This window comes from Plasmodium coatneyi, chromosome 4 (genome assembly GCF_001680005.1).
Source record: "Plasmodium coatneyi strain Hackeri chromosome 4, complete sequence".
In the NCBI taxonomy this organism is placed as follows: Eukaryota; Apicomplexa; class Aconoidasida; order Haemosporida; family Plasmodiidae; genus Plasmodium; species Plasmodium coatneyi.
Window position 1 is genome coordinate 380,443 of NC_033559.1, and position 17,500 is coordinate 397,942.

General features: G+C 38.1%; 4 protein-coding genes across 4 annotated transcripts; 1 reads left to right on the forward strand and 3 right to left on the reverse strand.

The window, feature by feature from the left end:
• Positions 1 to 465: 465 nt before the first annotated feature.
• On the reverse strand, positions 466 to 1,371 carry PCOAH_00006890 (Phosphoesterase; the record flags this gene model as incomplete). Its single annotated transcript, XM_020057499.1, has 1 exon — positions 466 to 1,371. The coding sequence occupies one exon, from the start codon at positions 1,369 to 1,371 to the stop codon at positions 466 to 468; it is 906 nt and encodes a 301-aa protein (XP_019913179.1).
• A 1,553-nt stretch (positions 1,372 to 2,924) lies between these two features.
• Positions 2,925 to 5,724, reverse strand: PCOAH_00006900 (Uncharacterized protein; the record flags this gene model as incomplete). Its single annotated transcript, XM_020057500.1, has 9 exons — positions 2,925 to 3,042; positions 3,191 to 3,359; positions 3,534 to 3,611; positions 3,755 to 3,972; positions 4,176 to 4,308; positions 4,402 to 4,552; positions 4,682 to 4,830; positions 4,998 to 5,234; positions 5,376 to 5,724. The coding sequence occupies 9 exons, from the start codon at positions 5,476 to 5,478 to the stop codon at positions 2,925 to 2,927; spliced, it is 1,356 nt and encodes a 451-aa protein (XP_019913221.1).
• A 990-nt stretch (positions 5,725 to 6,714) lies between these two features.
• On the reverse strand, positions 6,715 to 10,349 carry PCOAH_00006910 (Eukaryotic translation initiation factor 3 subunit C; the record flags this gene model as incomplete). The annotated part of the gene is made up of 3 exons (XM_020057501.1): positions 6,715 to 6,877; positions 7,004 to 9,567; positions 9,848 to 10,349. The coding sequence occupies 3 exons, from the start codon at positions 9,926 to 9,928 to the stop codon at positions 6,715 to 6,717; spliced, it is 2,808 nt and encodes a 935-aa protein (XP_019913129.1).
• A 140-nt stretch (positions 10,350 to 10,489) lies between these two features.
• Positions 10,490 to 11,594, forward strand: PCOAH_00006920 (hypothetical protein; the record flags this gene model as incomplete). The annotated part of the gene is made up of 2 exons (XM_020057502.1): positions 10,490 to 10,504; positions 11,277 to 11,594. 2 exons carry the CDS (start codon positions 10,490 to 10,492, stop codon positions 11,592 to 11,594), a joined length of 333 nt encoding a protein of 110 aa, XP_019913067.1.
• Between the last annotated feature and the right edge of the window lie 5,906 nt (positions 11,595 to 17,500).

A 17,500-nucleotide genomic window follows, 5' to 3' on the forward strand; every position in this document is an offset into this window, starting at 1 on the left:
TGCATTTATGCATGACACCAACGGTACGTATGTAACTACATACCTTATAGGTACATTTGTGCGGGCTTTCAATAGGTAGGGCAAAATTGAGAGTAATAGACAAGTACACAAAGGAATAAATAAATAAATATGCACATAAACAGTGGAACCATTTCTACAGCAAGGAGGCACAAACATGCCGACATCGCAACGACAATATATCCGTTCTTCAAAAAAATGGACATCTATTTATATATTCACCATTGGAATATATTGAAAAGATACAAATTGCGCTTTGGGGGAAAGCCAACATAGGTGCAAATATTGACTGCATTCTCCCACGTTGCTTCTCCCATGAGAATATAACTCCGCGCTCGTATAAACATATAAGCTCGTGGGTGTGTATATTTCACTAGAGCCACTCCACACAACTTGAACGAAAAAAAAAAAAAAAAAAAGAGGAAAAAAGAAAAAAAGACCCCATTTTCACACATAGCGTACATCGAACGTACCGTCCTTAAAGTACTGCACATATGACACCACCCCATTCTTCCATTTACTTATACCCGTATCCGTTAGCAACAATTTTTCATCACAAAAGCTGTTGATCTTTTTGTTCTTCTGAACAGTGTGCCCAACTATCATTCTGCTCGAACTTAACAAATTTAACGATTTGTTTAAAGTGGAACAAACCATCCACCTTTTAAAAGCACCATCGCTAACAAAAGAGAAATACCGATTTAATGTAGGCCCATAATCACAGCTTATGCAAAACTCTTCTTTTTTTTTTCTTTTCTTGAACAGGAGTTGGCAATTATTTTCTATTTCGTTTTTTCCCTCCTTATTTATATAATCAATACCGTAAGAGGCATAAAATGGCAACACCCCTGCGTGTGAAAATACCATTTCATTTACCTTCAGAACAAATGGCTTGTTCACTAAAATGTTGTAGATCACTTCATTTTTCGAGAACATGTCATTTCTGTTTCGGTAGTTCTCTACGTTTTTTTTAACTTTATTGAACTTTAAACACATGTTTTTAACTTCATGATTTCCCAAAACCATTAAAATTTTCGAATTCAGCGTTTTCCCCTTTTCGTTGTACTCCTCGATAAAGAATAATATATTTATGTCATCATAAGAGGGGTCCAAAATGTCACCGGTTATAACTATCAGCACATTTTCTCGTATAACATTGTAATTATTATCAATCATTTTTTCATTCAGTAGAATTTTTAAAAATGCATCCAAATCTCCGTGCAAATCGCCTATGCTGAATAAGTCATGTTCCCATGTTAAATTTGAAAAACTGGTTTCCTCATTTGCGCTACACAGTTTTGTCAAAATGTTCCAACAGCTCCAAAAAAAAAGTTTTACGTATGGTATCTTCATTGTGCTATTACCTATCTGCGCGCATATCGCGGGAGAGGCTTATATGTTCGGGACATATGCATGTGTGCATACGCGTGTGGCATGTGTCTACCTTTGCGTGCTTTGTATGTGTCTAAGAATGCCCTGCTGACATTGAGCAGCATGAGAAAAGGCAGAAAATAACAGACTCAAACGGGAACACACTACTCGCACATGTAACTGTTTGCAATATACTCAAAATGTATCGCTATTTTGGAAAATGCACACGTGGGGACCAACGCAGACTGTTTCGTTGTAACTCTGCAACGGGGATATGCTCCCTTGAAGAAATTAATTTTTTTTTTTTTTTTTATTAACAGCTAGCCAATAAGTGTAAAATAAAAAAAAAAAAAAAAAAAAAATACAAACCAAGCCTAGCTAGCTTTTAGTGTTGTAAAAAAATACGAACAGCCAAGGTAAACATTCAAACAAATTTTCACTACATTAATTTTCAATTTTTAAAGAGGAACAGACAACTTTGGTGTCGTAAAAGCGTACATCTGACTAACGCAACGCATTCTCGCAATGGTGTGTAGGGCGCATAAAACAAAAGACGTTTAACACGGTGGACCCCAAACGAAGGAACACTTTTTTAAAGTTTCAAGTTTATTTTTGTACAATTACATCATTGTGTTGGTACATATGGGCTTATGCAACGGTGGAGGACACATCAGCTCTTCACTCTCCACCGCAGTTGTGCACGTAACACAGATCATGCAGATTATCACTCGGGGAAAAACGCGGATGCCTATGCAATTGTCTAGGCCAACGTAAAGTCACGGGAACCATGATATGGCTACACATAAAGCACATATGAACACAGTTCACCGTAAATTAGAAACCACAAGGGTCACAAATCTCCACGGTTTTATTTCATAGTTAAAAGGGCAGTATCAGCAAGCCCATGTGTGGTGGATAACCGCACTGACACAGAGCATGTGCGAAATGACCTTCGGGGGTAACATACCAGTAAAATAAGGAGCAATTGGGGGGCTAGTTAAATATTTACTTTGTGACTTTCCAATTCGGTTAGCTATTTTTTATTTATTTATTTTTATTCTTTTTCCCCCCCTTCTTACTCCTTCGCCGCCGTTTTTCGCTTTCCCCTTTTTTATTTCACCCTTTTGCAAATTTCACAAGATGTGCAAAAAGCATAAAGGGAGGAGAATAGAAAAAAAATATATATATCGTTGGAGTTTTAAATTAAAAAATACATTTCTTCATTAACAGCAGTGCGAAAGGTCGAATAAAAAATATTTAACATTTCTTCTCATAACGATGTGCATTTTATCGCGAGCAGCAACATTCCGTAATAAACTGTGTCACGTAGAATTCAACTTTACGCACTGTTCTAACGCCATACGAAAGTGTATAAACGCATATATACATATACATACGCGTAATAAGGGCATATGATATTTTGCGTATTCATTAAGATGTCCAATCTACAGGAATAAATACGTGCAGTTCTTGTTCTTTAACATTACCCATGTGTTCAATAGGCGAAGAAAAAAAAAAATACCCTTGTGTTATGCCTACTCATTTTCGTATAAAACTTCAGGGATAAAGGACTTCATGTTTAGGTTCATTATGCTCTTTAAGCAGGCTTTGGTTTCCTGCGGGTTGCTAATCCACAAGGTTAAGCTGCAGAACCTGAAAAAGAATAGAACAAAAGGGGGGGATTTTTTTTTCGTAGAAGGCGATGTAATATAATGGTGTTTAAATTACAACAGGTGATACATGATCACAGTTTGGACGATCTCCCGTTCCACATAAATAATATGCAACGGCCGGTGCGTACCTCGTGGGGAAGTCATTTCCCGAGTGTAAGAACTGATCTCCAATGTGACAACATTTTTTTTTTTCTATTTTCAACAATTTCTGTAAAATGATTAACCCTTCTGCCTTGTTCCCAATGTCTACCCAAAGGTCTTGCCCCCCATTGAAGGCGCAGTAAGGCGCCGTTATTTCTGCGTGGTTGGTAAAAGTGTGTAATTGTGGTGTTTATTGGATGTCTTTAAAATAGGGATGTAGTGAAAAGAAGCGCATTTACAGCATATTTCTAATTAAGCTCATTTGAATAAGTACGCCCGTGCTGCACAACGTGGTAAACACTCCTCCCACTCGCCGCTCCCCATGCTTACTGTTTTTGACGATTTCCTTCTTCACGCGGATCACCGCCTCCTCCAAGACTTCGTACTTTATCATGTAATTCTTTTGCTCTAAAAAGAAGGGCGTTTTCGTGCGTACATATGTAGCATGTATACTAATATAATCATATATCCTATTGGCGTATTTGCTTGTTTTTTTCTGTTGGACGGATTAAACGAAAGAGCGCCAAGCGGACATGCAGTGCTATACTCACCCTTCTGGCTGTTCGCCAACGGCATCTTGTTCGGGACTAGCCCTATGGACTTTTCCTTCCTCTGAATTTGCGCACATAATTTAAAATCCGCAATAACTTGTTGTAAGCATTTTTGAGAAATGTCTAGTATTTGCTCAACGGTTTCTTTGTCCACATATTTTTTATAATGGTGCCACTCTTCTTCTGGAACGGAGTAAAGGTTAGCCTCTTTGTTGCACCTAAGGGGGCGTGAAATTACGTGCGCAGAAAAGAGGGAATTCTTGTTATTTTTAAATTAACTCCTTGGTTACGTTTTCGGGGCAGATCTTGTTCCATCCCATGCACGTAGGGGCATGATCTCCCCATGTGCATGTGTTCGTTGGGAGTTAACCATACACACATATGTGTATATATATTCTTTTGTTTCCTTTTTTCGCTTTACTTAAATAAGTAATTACTCTCACCGCCCATGACGTAGAAATTCTGGTACGAACCGTCTTCTATGTTGTTCTTGGAAAAGTACCGCAGCAAATTCTCCAGTCGCTTTTGGTATTTCTCCGCATCGTTGCTGTAAGCTTAAAAGGTGTAAAGGTAAGGAAAAATTAAGACATGGATGTGTGTGGGCACCTGTACATGCCTATTTGATGCTGCATAGGAAGTGTACTAACAGGCCGCGGTAACTATTGCTATGTTCATTTTTTTGAGCAAGCTGGAGATGTAGCTAGCCAAAATTTCGTCGTTAAAATCGGATCCATCTGGGTAGAGCGTTTCGTCTGCATCGAAGGTGAGCAAGTCTAGTCCGTCCTCCACAGACAGGATCTGTGTTGGCAAAGAAGGAAAAGCATGAAAAATTGAAAGACACATCATATGAAGACGCGGAAGAAGCATTCTAATGTATGTCCAAAAAAAAATACGCCTTTTTTTTTTTTCTTTTTTTTTTTTTTTTACGGCTCTTCTTTCGCTACCCACCTGCGCCAGGTTGAGGATGTGCCGAACTTCGTTGAAGGTTGGGGGGGCGTACAACCGTTTCGTTATTCTGTACTTCTTGTTGTATGTATGGAAGGCCTTCCTTATTGGCAGCTTCGTGAAGAATATTCCTGCGAGGATGATAATTAAAAATGTGTTTTTGCGCAGTCATGGGTTGTGCACAATTGGGACCCCCTAAGCATGTACATGTGTAGAAAAAAAAGAGTGCTACTCGCGTGATGCTATCATAGCTGGCGTCCCCACACTGCTGCTTCTGTGATGCGATGCCGAAACTAACCCACGTCATCTATCAAATACTTCAGACGGCTGTGCATAGGGTTGTAGTAGTGATCCGTGAACATCTCTTCTATGCTGGAGAGAACATTGTCGATGTTTTTATCAATGCAGTTTGAAAGAAAAAGGGACCTAAAAATGTCCACCAGGAACATGATCAGGCTGTCTTTGTTCTTCAGTTGGTTGTAGCTGTAGCGGTTGTTCCAGTCGACGACGTTTTTTTTCATGTACGAATTTATCACTGCGAAGGGGTCACAAAGAGGGGAAAGTAGAACTGTGTAGGTGTACACCTTGAGGGTGAATCTCCTCTACGTAGTAACTCTGTAAGCAAGTTGGAAGGACCCCATTTTTTTATCACATTGCTGAATTTTTCTTTTTTTACCGCTTCCATCCGATATGGCCATAAAGTTGTACTTGTCTTGCTCCCGAAAGGCGTGCTGCATATCTTCATACATTTCATGCGAAGGAATGTCTAACTCCTCCATTTTTAAAATGCACAATATTGCTATTTTTTTCTCCTTCGTAGAGGAAGTTCTTGGTCAGGCATCCCAATATGGAGTTCAGTGGAAATTGCGTGCTTTGGGCGATTGTTCATGTAAATGCTTAAAAAATTTTGAAAAAAAAAAAAATTTTTTATGTTTTAAAAAATGTACAACATAATGGAATAACGAAGTAACGATGTAATATCACAGTGACTCGGTGACATAATTTTCGACGCGCCTTTTCGCCACTCCTTTTGCGACCCCTTCTGCTTAAATTTCCCCCACGACGGAAACTGCTCGATATTTCGCAGTTATCCCTCACAATGAAGGTACACAACATGAGTTTTTCTCTTTTTTTGCAAATTCAAAATTGACACGTTAAATGTGTGTGAAAAAATATCGACGCTTTTCCAACACAAGGAGCATGGCTGCACTGTGCAAACATGTGGTATTCCCTCGCGTATAGGCCTGTGTTGGTCTAATGTAGGTACACACCGATTTGCGCGTGCCGGGAGATGAACCTCGTTTGCATGGCTTCTCAAAAGGGGGCAAAGGTTTTATTCCCAAATTGTGCCACTTCAGCTTTGCTAACTTTCGCACCTCTTTAAAAAAGCGAAAAGGTAAAGAACAGCTGTTCTGCTTGCCGTTATTTTTTTCTCACCTCTGCTGCAAAACATTTTCGACAGCTCCAAAAGGAGGGATTACGGGGAATAGGAACACAATAAAATGACTATTTTCTTTTTTTTTATTAAGTTTGAGTAAAGCTGTATTATAATTTGATAAAAGTTCGAGAGTTAAAAAAAAAAGAAATAAATTAGCATAACATAACATGATGTGAGTTGAAGTAAAATAAGCTAACTATATCTGCAACGTTTTCCACAGTGCACGTTCAAACGTGAGCACACAGCGTTGCATGCCTTGCCCTGTGGCATATGAAAGTAGTTTTTTTTTTTTTTTTTTTTTTTTTCCTTTTCGTTGTCCCCTGATGATGCGATTTGTTTATCCCTTTTTAAATGGAGTTTTTAGACATACAAATGTTTGTAAGGGCACATCGGGGGTGGAGGGAAATCATCTTCACAGAAAATAGTAGGTAAATTTGTGAACGCGCGGGTGAAGTGTGTATGGGGCGCGCAAAATTTGTATATACAGGCTCACATTTTGGTGCACACTTTTTCCACCCAGGTCGCTGCGAACGTAATTCGGTTGACGCATACACATCACGCGCAGAGTGGTTAAAATTTAAGCAAACCCCTTGGGCATGCTCTTTTCCTTGTAGTTCTTCTTGTAGTGCGGGTTTTTGTGCTGGTGGTAACCCTTTCCGTACTTGCCATCGCCCTTCTTGTGTGACCAGTTGGACTTCTCGTCCTTCATCTGCGTGCGTTTCTCCTGCATGAACATGAACCTGCGGGGGGAAAAGTAAAGTGTAAAAGTGGTGCATAAAATGTTTGCGCATAAACTGTCCACACGTGGCTATGTTACAAACACAGCACCTTGCATGCGCGGTTTGATGCGCTGGAGGAAGGCTTACTTCGGGTTGCGCATATTCAGGGTCAGCTCGTTCTGCTCCATAATCTCATTAATATTTTCGGCCAATTTGATTGCCACGGTTTGGAGGGCCGTGGGGTTCACCTTGTTGATGAGAATATGACTGCTGCTTTCATTCCAGCACGCAGGAATCTCATGGTTTATCATCATTTTGCTCAAAATGGAATGCACGACATTCTGATTGAGGTCGAACATTATGCATAGCTGGTCCACAGAGAAGGAGTCATATATGGAAATGTATCTAAAAATGTATGTTCGCATAGCCTCCTGTTTAATTTTTTCGCGTAGTATATTCTGTACTTTTTCCCTATCATTAAATTTAGACCAAATGGATAAGCTAAATATTTTTTCACAACACATTTTCCAATTTCCTTTCTGCAAATATTTTGTGGCTAGTAAAATAATTTCTTTATTATTTTCTGGGGGGCTATTAAAAACTTGCTTGTCATATATATCTAGGAATCGTCTGAACTGCCTCGAAATAATATCCTTCTTGGATTCAAATGAATGTCTAGCTAAATTGGGTACTTCCAACAGCATTGCGCAGATGTTATTCACACATTCAATTAGCTCAATTGAAATGTGCATATGGAAGGAGAGTAGTCTTCTCTTTTCGGCTCTTTCCTGTTCTAGAGTTTTTTCCTGATTCTTTAAGTTTGATACTCCTTGGGCGATCAACTCTCGGTGCTTATTTTGGGAGCATATTTCCCCTAGGCAACAGTGGGCCTCGAATATTTTCCCATGTCTAAAGGCACATAATCCTAACTGAATCAAATTTCGGTTGTAAAGAATTTGCGTTTGCATATCTGAACTTAGCGCCAGTTCGTGCACATTGGAAACGTTTAATAATTCCTTTGCTTCCAAAAATTCGTCGTGCAAGCTTCTATGGAAGGACAACTGGAGCAGTGCCTTCACCTTCTGCTGCTTCGTTCCATGCTCGAATATTTCGTACACATATTTTTCAACGATCTGTTTTGGCGAAATGTTGTCTTCCCCTTTGGTGGGCACTTTCTCTGCACCATTTGTGGCATCGCCATTCGCTTGCGCGTAGTGGTCTGCCTTCCCATTTGGGTTGCTGCTTCCCTCCGCATCCACCGACAGGGAATTGTTATCCTTACCATTTGTGATGAAGTTCCATACCTGCATGAACAGTGCTTCCGGTTTGTAATACATGTGCTCAAGAATCCTCGTCGAAATGAATATAGCCAGTTCGGGCATTTTTTTGTTAAACTTCACGTAATTGTACCCTTTGTAAAGCAAACCAATCATGTGGACAGTTTTTCCCAACCTCCTCCTGTACTCCTCCGTCTGGGCATCTATATATATAAGCGCCTTCAGCAACTCATCATCCAATTTGGCCAAAAATGATATAAGTGTCTTACAAGAGCGGGAAATTTTCTCCTTCTCGTTTATAACCTCTTCAGTAATTTCCTCCGTAATATTGATGGACACTAAATAAAAGTTCTCGTTCTGAATTAGCAAATCTAGGATAAGCTCAATGTATTTGAAGGCCTTGTTCCAAATGTTGAAGGACATATAGGTGTATAAACTTGAGACGACGTCAAATTCGAGGTTAATCAACTGTTCCAGTACTTCTATGTAGGACTGTGTGCTTACTGTTTTGGCTAGCTCACATAACTTGGACAAAATGTTAATATGCTCATGTTTGTCTAATCCTTTCCTACCCCTCTTTTCAATCACAAATTTGACTCTATTTCTTATGACCTCTTCTGATAAATTTTTCGTGCTTAACAATTCTGCATATGCTTTATTCTTTGCAGATTGGTTTTCGTCCACATGGGTTACCTTTTCTTCCTTCTTCGTTCCTTCCTTTTTCACCTTCGTCTTTAGTACTTTTTTCTTCTCCACTTTTTCACTCGTTTTCAATCCCCATTTGCTCATAGCACTTTTCGTTTTATCATCTGCGTCGTCGGATACATATTCTTCCTCTTCACTGTTTGACCAATCATCGCTGTCCTCTTCTCCAGGGGTCTTCTCCTCCTTCGCCTTTTCTTTCGTCCCTTCTTTTACCTCATCCTCCGCTTCGTCATCTTCACTTTCTTCTTCCTCTTCATCATCGTTTTCGTCTTCTTCATCATCCAGGTCATTCTCCATGGCGGCCTTAAATTCCTCCGGATTCTCATGGTACAGATTCAGTTTATTCTGATAATACGCACTGCACTTTCTGATCTTCGCCTTTAACTTGTTCAGCGTCTGTGCTTTGCTCTTACTGAGGTCCTTCTTCTCCACATTGTTCTGAAATGTTGTCTCCACATATTTTGAAAGTTTGTCCAAATACACAATGGCAAAATTTGGGATCCGTTCAGAACTTTCCTTAACCATAAATTTGTATAAACTCTCATAATCCTTTAGCAGCTGATTGAAGTCACTACTTTCCATGCTCTCATTTAGACTGTTCCCAATGTTTTTGTAGAAATCTATTCTCTTTCCTTCATAGCTTTTTATTACTCTTTCTTCTTCCTCCGAACTGCTGCTGTCAATGGCTGCCCAGCGCTCCGCCTGCGCTGATACTAGGGGCTTCTTGTCCTGCAAAGTGGAGAACGGATTTAAGGGTAAGAAGCGGTGAATCAGTGAACGGCACGCTGGTAGAGGGGCTACCTTCCTAACGACCCCACCACGCACGTTACTCAAATGGAAGAAAAAAAAACGCTTCTCCAAATTTGTACATTTCGCGTTTAGGCGTTCATTTTATGGAAGAACAAATGTGAGTGCTCGCTTTTGGTAGGCACCGCGGTAGTGTTTAAACGTGTAGGCATTCATGTAACAGGCATATATGCTCTTTCCCGTTTTTCCTTTTTCCTCTTACATCAACTTCATCGTCGGATGATTCAGTAATGTTATCCCCACTGTCGTCATCCGCGCCCTTGGCCCAAAACTTGGATTGCATTTTTCCTTTTTTTTTTTATGATAGAGTAAATGACTCGAGGGGGGAAGAAGAGTCAACTCTTTTTTTTCTCAGTGAGCGAAAGTCGCAGGGGATATTATACTATGTGTTGTATGCTCAAATAGGCATGAACAAGTAAATAAAAAAAGGGAAGTTTTAATTTTGCCAGAAGCAATTTCCGGGAAAACTGCAAGCTGGGGGTGGTCGAACGTTAAATCTGACTATATGGTTTTATGCGAAGCGATCAATATGTTGCCATCAACGTGATCTGCTGAACGCTGAGCTATGTGAATGAACGAGCTGATAAATGCGATGAGGTGAATATGAAGCTGTGAACACGCAGAAGCGAACACAAACATGCTAGCGTGAGTTGCAAATGTATGCGCTTCGAAACGTAGGCTGAAAATGTACACTCGCAAAAACTTATAAAAGTGGATTCATATAAGGAAGCTCAAAAAGTAATGTGGCTCGCAAAAAATTAACACGAAAATGGAAGCGGAAATAAACGCGTAGATGAAGGCACAAGATGGACTGAAAACTTTTGTGGGTCACCTATAAAAAGAAATGCGCATTGTTCCCGTAATATTTCGAACATACAAGTGGATGTAGGATTACGCATATGCGAACCAGTACCCTTTGCGCATACAAAAGTTCGTAGGCAAGTCACACCGCTTCATGCATTGCACTGCGTATATTTACTCTTGCGCTTCTGTTCGGTACGCACCCCGTTCAAGGTGCCATTTTTTCATTTTTGCTTTTTTTTTTTACCGCAAGGTATATTCTCTAAGCAAAAGCCCTTACCCCCCCTTCGGCCTTCGCGTTCACTCCACGCCAGCGCGCAACTGCCAGGTGATGCATAAATGCGCTGTATTTATATGCGCATAGAAGTATATATATATGTTTGTATAATGTGCCTGTTCGCACCCGGCCCCTTCTTATTTTCTTATTCTTCTTCCCCGTCAACCTCAGCGCACTCAAACGTGCATAGGTACGTACATAGGCGCTTACCCGGAACAGTATACTTCGGAACGAATTAAAAAAAAAAAAAGAAAGGACGCTATCTGGTCAATTTTCCCATCTAAGTGATGCAGTTAGATATATTTCCCCAAGTAGAGAATAAACATACATTATCTATTTGAGTGTTTTTTTTTTTCTTCTTCTAAAGAAGCGTGTACGGTGTATAGCGGACAAGGGAAAGTCCAAAAAAATAAGAAAAGGAGGGAAAAAAAAAAGAAAAGAAAATATATTTTCTGCAAAGGAAAAAAATGAAAAATAGGAAAAAAGGGGAAAAAATGAAAGATTGCCAAAGAGAGACCACTAAAACGGCTTAGCTTTTTTTCAACAAGAACAGAATAATTATGCGCTTGGCCGGGAAGAGGACGACGATGATATTGACATTTTTAAGAACGATGGGGATGCGGTTAGCGATGGCGACAAACGGGCAAACAGCACAGCCACTGCGACGAATGCTGCGAATGTGAAGGGCAATCACCTAGGAAGCAGCACAGACGGGGATGATGACAATGATGATGATCATCATCACGAACGTGATGATGACCAAGAAGATGATAACCATGATGATGATGATGGTGGTGGCACCGCAAATGCCAGTGATGTGCGGACGGAGGAACGCAATGGGGAACAACACGAAAAAGACGAAAATAAATAGACACAAAACTGGATAAGAGCAATAACATAAACTTGTTCTGTTCTAGAAAAGTTGCCCGTTAAAGGGAAGAAGAGCGAAACTGAAAATGGGAGTAATAAGAGCAGCTTAACCTGGAAACGTTTTTAAGGACACATATGATGAGTGCTATCCGGGTTATAGGAAGAGCGGCTCTTTTTAAGTGTATCCGTGTGGTCTCCCCCACTCCTTATTCTTTTTTTTCTTTTTTTTGTATTTTTTTTTGAACACATTTTAAGTTAGAAGTAAAAGGAAAATGGTCTCATAATTTTTTTTTGTATTCAAAGAATAAAATTAGTGGGAAAAGAAAAGAGGCTTAACAGATTTACCATTTTCATGTTTCCTTGGTAAAGGGGAAGTTGAAGGAAATTGTAGTATTCGAAAAAATGCAACGTGAGGCATCACATACGATAAGTATGCGGACATTGTTATAATTACACTTTGTATAGGAGAATGTTCATATGAAGTGTCCGTTCATTATAGGAACACATGGTGTCCCCCTTTTGGGGACGTCCATATAAATGGGACAGCAGCAGCGGGTCTATGTTGGTACTTACATTTAAGGAGGGAAATTGGTGAAAGGGCCTATGTGGCTTTTTCTATTGTAAAATAAATCGAAAAGAACTTATTATGCGAAGAAAAATGCTGGGGGCAGCACCACACATACGTCTATAAGGCTCACAACGGAGTAGTCCTGTCACATGTGCTAAGTATAAATATTTTAAGTTCTGTAAAAGGGGACCACTGAAGGACATTGACAGTCTATTAACAATTATTGTGGGGTGAAATTTATGTAGAATGGATGGAACACTATACATTGTCTTTTACCTGCAGACAATGTGGTACCGTAGGGTTGTGAAATATTGTGGTCCATTTCTTTTATTCCTTTTTGGATAGATGAGCAGTTTGAGTAAGGGGTAAAATGCATAATGATATGTGGGCCTGAGTAGTGGGGGTTGGAATTTTTTTGTAACAGATATATATATAACATAAAGTAGCAAGGGGGGGAATGTATTAAAGTGGGGCGGAGGGGAAAACATACCCTATAAGTAAATGAGTGAATTAAGATGTCGTTCTTATTTTGTTCTTCATTTTGTTCTTATATGTAGGTTTTCTTTATGTAGGTCATCTTATGTAGATTTTTTTTTTTCCATGTATAAGGGGAAACAAATTTTTTCTTTTATATATGTGCACAAAAATGTTTTGTACAATTTCTTTAATATATTATGGAAGGGTTCGGAAGAGGCTTAGAAGGGATCTAAGGAAGGAAAGGCTTAGGTGAAGGAAGGAAAGGCTTAGGTGAAGGAAGGGAAGGGTTAGATGAGGAAGAGAAAGAAGAAAGGTTCCTTCCTACTTTTTTGTCCCATTTTATCTCATTTGGGGCAATAACCCATTACGTTAGTACGGAAGTAGCAACTCCCTTACTAATTATATATTTAAATTTTTTCTGTCAGAATGTTCTTAAATTTGGCAGAAATAAAAAGAATGATAATGGAAATAAAGTAATACCGTTAGCGCCGGTTATGTGGAATATATAGCTTTGTAATATGTATAGAAGCCAAAGCGGAAAAAGAATTGGGAAGAAAGTGCTGGAACCATGAATAATTGTATTCTTCATTTTCCTTAAGTTAGAATAACTTAAGTATAGTACTTTTTATTATTGAGTGGGAGGGATAGAAAATACAGGGCGGTACAGGATGTAGAATGAGGTTGTAGAATGGAAAGGTCATAATACGTGCATTTGAGATGTATACAACAGTTTTAACATAAACTTTTTGTATGTTGCATAGAGTTAATTCTATTTTTAGTGTTTACTTCATTGTATTTTGTGTGTGTTCTGTATTCTTCGCATAGGCACCCTTTTTTCCTTCTGAGTTAATTAATTTTGGAATTATTTAGGAACTTATTCCTTCTTAGTTATTCCATAGAATATTTTTTGCCATAATTTCATTATGCATAGTGCAGAAGGAAGTTGAAATTGTATATGTTAAATATAGGAGAGTTGTAATATATGCAGGAATAGGTTATTTGAACACCATTAAGTATTAATGTATAGGAGGAAGTAAGTACATATGTCCATATATATATTCCTCTATTTATATATGTAAAATACCAAACAACACAAGCACAACGACATCAGTCATGAGTTCTAAATAGCGGAAGTTTTGAAAATTACATTCCACATATATTTCCTTGCTTTTTAGTATATTTCACTCCCCTATAAATATATATTTAATATAAAACATTGATGAACGCATAGGTATAGTTGAAGGGCAGAATACTCTGTATGTATGACCTATGCTATCTACATATTAGCAGTTCCTAATTAATTCTTTTGAATTATAATAGAGCACAAATTAATAATATATATGCTGCAACTTCTTTTACCTGAAAAGGGAAAAAAATTATGCTCCCCCTCCCTATATAAATAATAACAGAAGCGTATGAGTAATATATTGTTCCGCCTAATCATACGAAATCCAATAACAGAGTGAATAAATGATGAATGTTTAAGAAATTTATTTTTCCTTTTCTTCCTATTTTCTAGTTCCTAGTCCAGCTCCTCCGAATTTAGTCTTAATAATGTTCTATGATCTAATGTATATATAAAATGTAATGTCACCTATCCGGAGATAAATAATATGTACTACATGGAGGAAGTAAAGTTTGATACATACTCGTCCATAGTAATTCTGAAGTATGCAGAAAATCTTACATATTCATTGCGTATGGATAAATAAGGAATAAACTTTTAACATAAATTCCATTATATATACCACAAAATGCATAAGGAAAAATGGCAGGGGATGATGTAGCAGCAACGGGGGAGGTACTGATGGTTATTCCCTTTTTTCCTTATATATTCAAAATAGATAATATAGTAGTGTATGCATACAATGTTTCCATGCACAGTGTATGTTACTTTTAAGGGACAGGTTCAAACACATAAGAATACATATATTTATATATTCCACTTCTTTTATTTATAGGACCCAATTTTGAAGGAATTACCTTCATATACAGATTTCTATAGTAATTTCAGTACAAGCAAGGATAATTGTATGGATGAGCCAGAAGTGGAAAACATGAGAAAGAGTTTAGGGACTTTTGCACAAATTAAAGATGATATTAGCAGGATTAGAAGTGCATGGTGCTATTTATGGAGAATGAAGAAGAAGGATGAGGAGGCAACAAGGTGGTGTGATGCCCTTTATTTTTGGATAGGTGAAATAATATCTATGAAATCGGATGGTACAAAGTTCTACCAAGCTTTGAGTGCATGCAGAAACGTAATGATGAGTAGTGAAGGAGGAACTAAATGTAGTCCTATGGACCCTATAGAAGACAATAAACTGTTCATGGCATGGAAAAATATGTTCGATTACAAGGAAGACCGAGATTTTATGGGGGAAAAGTTAGAAGATGGGAGAAAACCTTGTCCCAGGGGGTATCAGGAGTATGTACAAAGAATACAGAAAGCCTGCAGTACTGTACAGAATAAATGTACAACAAAACAAAAGGATCATTGGTGTAATGAATATGAAAAGTTGTGTAAGAATTATGAGCAGAAGGAAAAATGGGAAATGAAATGTACACTAACAGGGGCACCAGAAGGAGCAGTGGAGGTGTGTTTTTTCCCTTTCTTCAAACAGGAAGAATCATACATTATGTATAGAATATTTTATGCGTAGTATAATAAATTTAAAGAAATAAAGAATACATAGGAACATGTATTCCACCAACAACTTCTGTAGGAAGAAGATGCTTTGGGCAAATTACCTTCAAGTGTAGCATATGACAATTTTACCAATAATTGGAGTACATACTGTAAGGATGAATATGTTAGCAGCATAAAGAGTAGTCTAAGAACTACATTACAGCAGTATGCAAATACTGATAAATGTTTGAATAGAACTCTAGGTGTCTGGTTCTATGTGACCGTAATAATGAATGATAATAGTCCATCCAATAAGGAACGTTGTGATTATTTCTATTACTGGCTAGGAGACAGAATTTCCAAAAATATAAAGAGCGATAGTTCATTTCCTCAAGTGATGAACGCTATTTATAATGTATTGGAGCAGTCACCTGGTACGAATACGTGCCCAAAAGTAACAACTGCTACTACTATTAGCAGACACCTTTTCAAACAAAGGAAAATAGTATTCGATTATTGTGAAGACTATAGTACTCTACGAGCAATGTTACTGAATAGTGGGTCCCCGCCCAATTCAAAATATAAAGAACACATTCAGGAAGTTATTTCAGCCTTCCATGGTGTGAATACGGATTGCATGAGTCAAAGTGCCGAAGATTCGTATTGTACACAATTCAGGAAGATATTTATAGAACATGGTGGGGCGAAACTGTCAGAATTACAATGTCTTGCAGAGGGTAAAACGGAATGTGAAGCACCCGTTGCACATGATCCGCAGGCAAGTCCACTCAAATCAACTAATGCTCCCTCCCATAGTGCCATCAATAACATTTTTTATGCTTCTCTTACAACGGGGTCCTTATTAATTACTTTTTTTTTCTACAAGGTAAGTATCATTACCGTTATATATACATTAATATATAGTTATTATAATGCACAAAGAGTATTCCCATATACCAATAGCGGATGAGGGGCACTACTTCTATGAATGGTAAGTGCTGGAAGGAACCGTTTCTTATATGTGGTACATGATTCTGCGCTGTTTTTTTTTATTCAGTACATTTCATTATTAGTCCCACCAAGACGAAAATCTTCCATTGGCAGCAGCACCAACAACAGAAGAAGCGAAAGAAGGGGTCGGTCCACTGTATATAACAGGAGCATACGAACTGAGGACTCCACATTAGACGACTCAACAATAAGTTCCACATTGGACGACTCCATAGAAGCTTCCACAGTAGAATCAGCATACAATTCAACAGTAGGTTCAACAACTGCAGATGAGTTCACAACAACAGAGCAGTTAATAAGAGGATCTACAGTATATACTCTTCCATCCAGTAGAGGAACAAATAATAAACAACGACCACAACGTCAGCGAGGACAAAGAACGAATATCAGTTACCTTCCTACATAATATTCCTTCCTCCTCAAAAACACAAAGACTTGCGATGACGAGGAAATAACCCAATGTAAGTGATGTGAAATGTAAGATATGAAAAGCATTATAACTTCCTAAAGTAATTAAAAATGAAAGAAGAAAAGGGTTCAAATGGAAATCAAAATGCTGAGAAGTCTACATATAAATGATATTATAAAATTGCAGAAAAAAAAAAAAAGGAAAAAAGGAAACGCGCAACAATTAGGAGTAGCGCTAAAGGGGAAAGAAACGAAATGAAGATGGAAAAGTGCACAAATATATCACCTATTAAAAAAGGAAGTGGTGGGTCAAATGAATATTGGAAATGACAGAATTAAGACTTCCTTAAAATGAAGATGGAAGAATGCGCTTACATGACTTCTTAAAAAAAGCAGGTCCAATGAATGCTGAAAATGACAAAACAAAGACCTGTTTGGAATCGGGATGAAAGAGCAAGGTAACCATATCGAAGGAAGAATCAGGGAAAGTATGTCAAGGACATATATATAAAAAAAAATTATCCAAAAAAACATGAATTACAAAGAGAATATATAATTGCGCAGCAAGCAGAAATTATTAATAACGCTGTATACATATCCTTATTCCTTATTATTATTAATTTAGGTTACTGTGTATATATTACGTTACCATTATTATCCTAGTGAATGTAAATATGGTGTTTCTGCTTTCCACCTTAAAATTCTGTGATCATTCTATTTCTGTGACAGAATATTACTTAAAACCTTATATTCTTCCACAAAGGATTACTAAATCATACGTTACAGGGTGTACACATCATAATTTGGACATGGA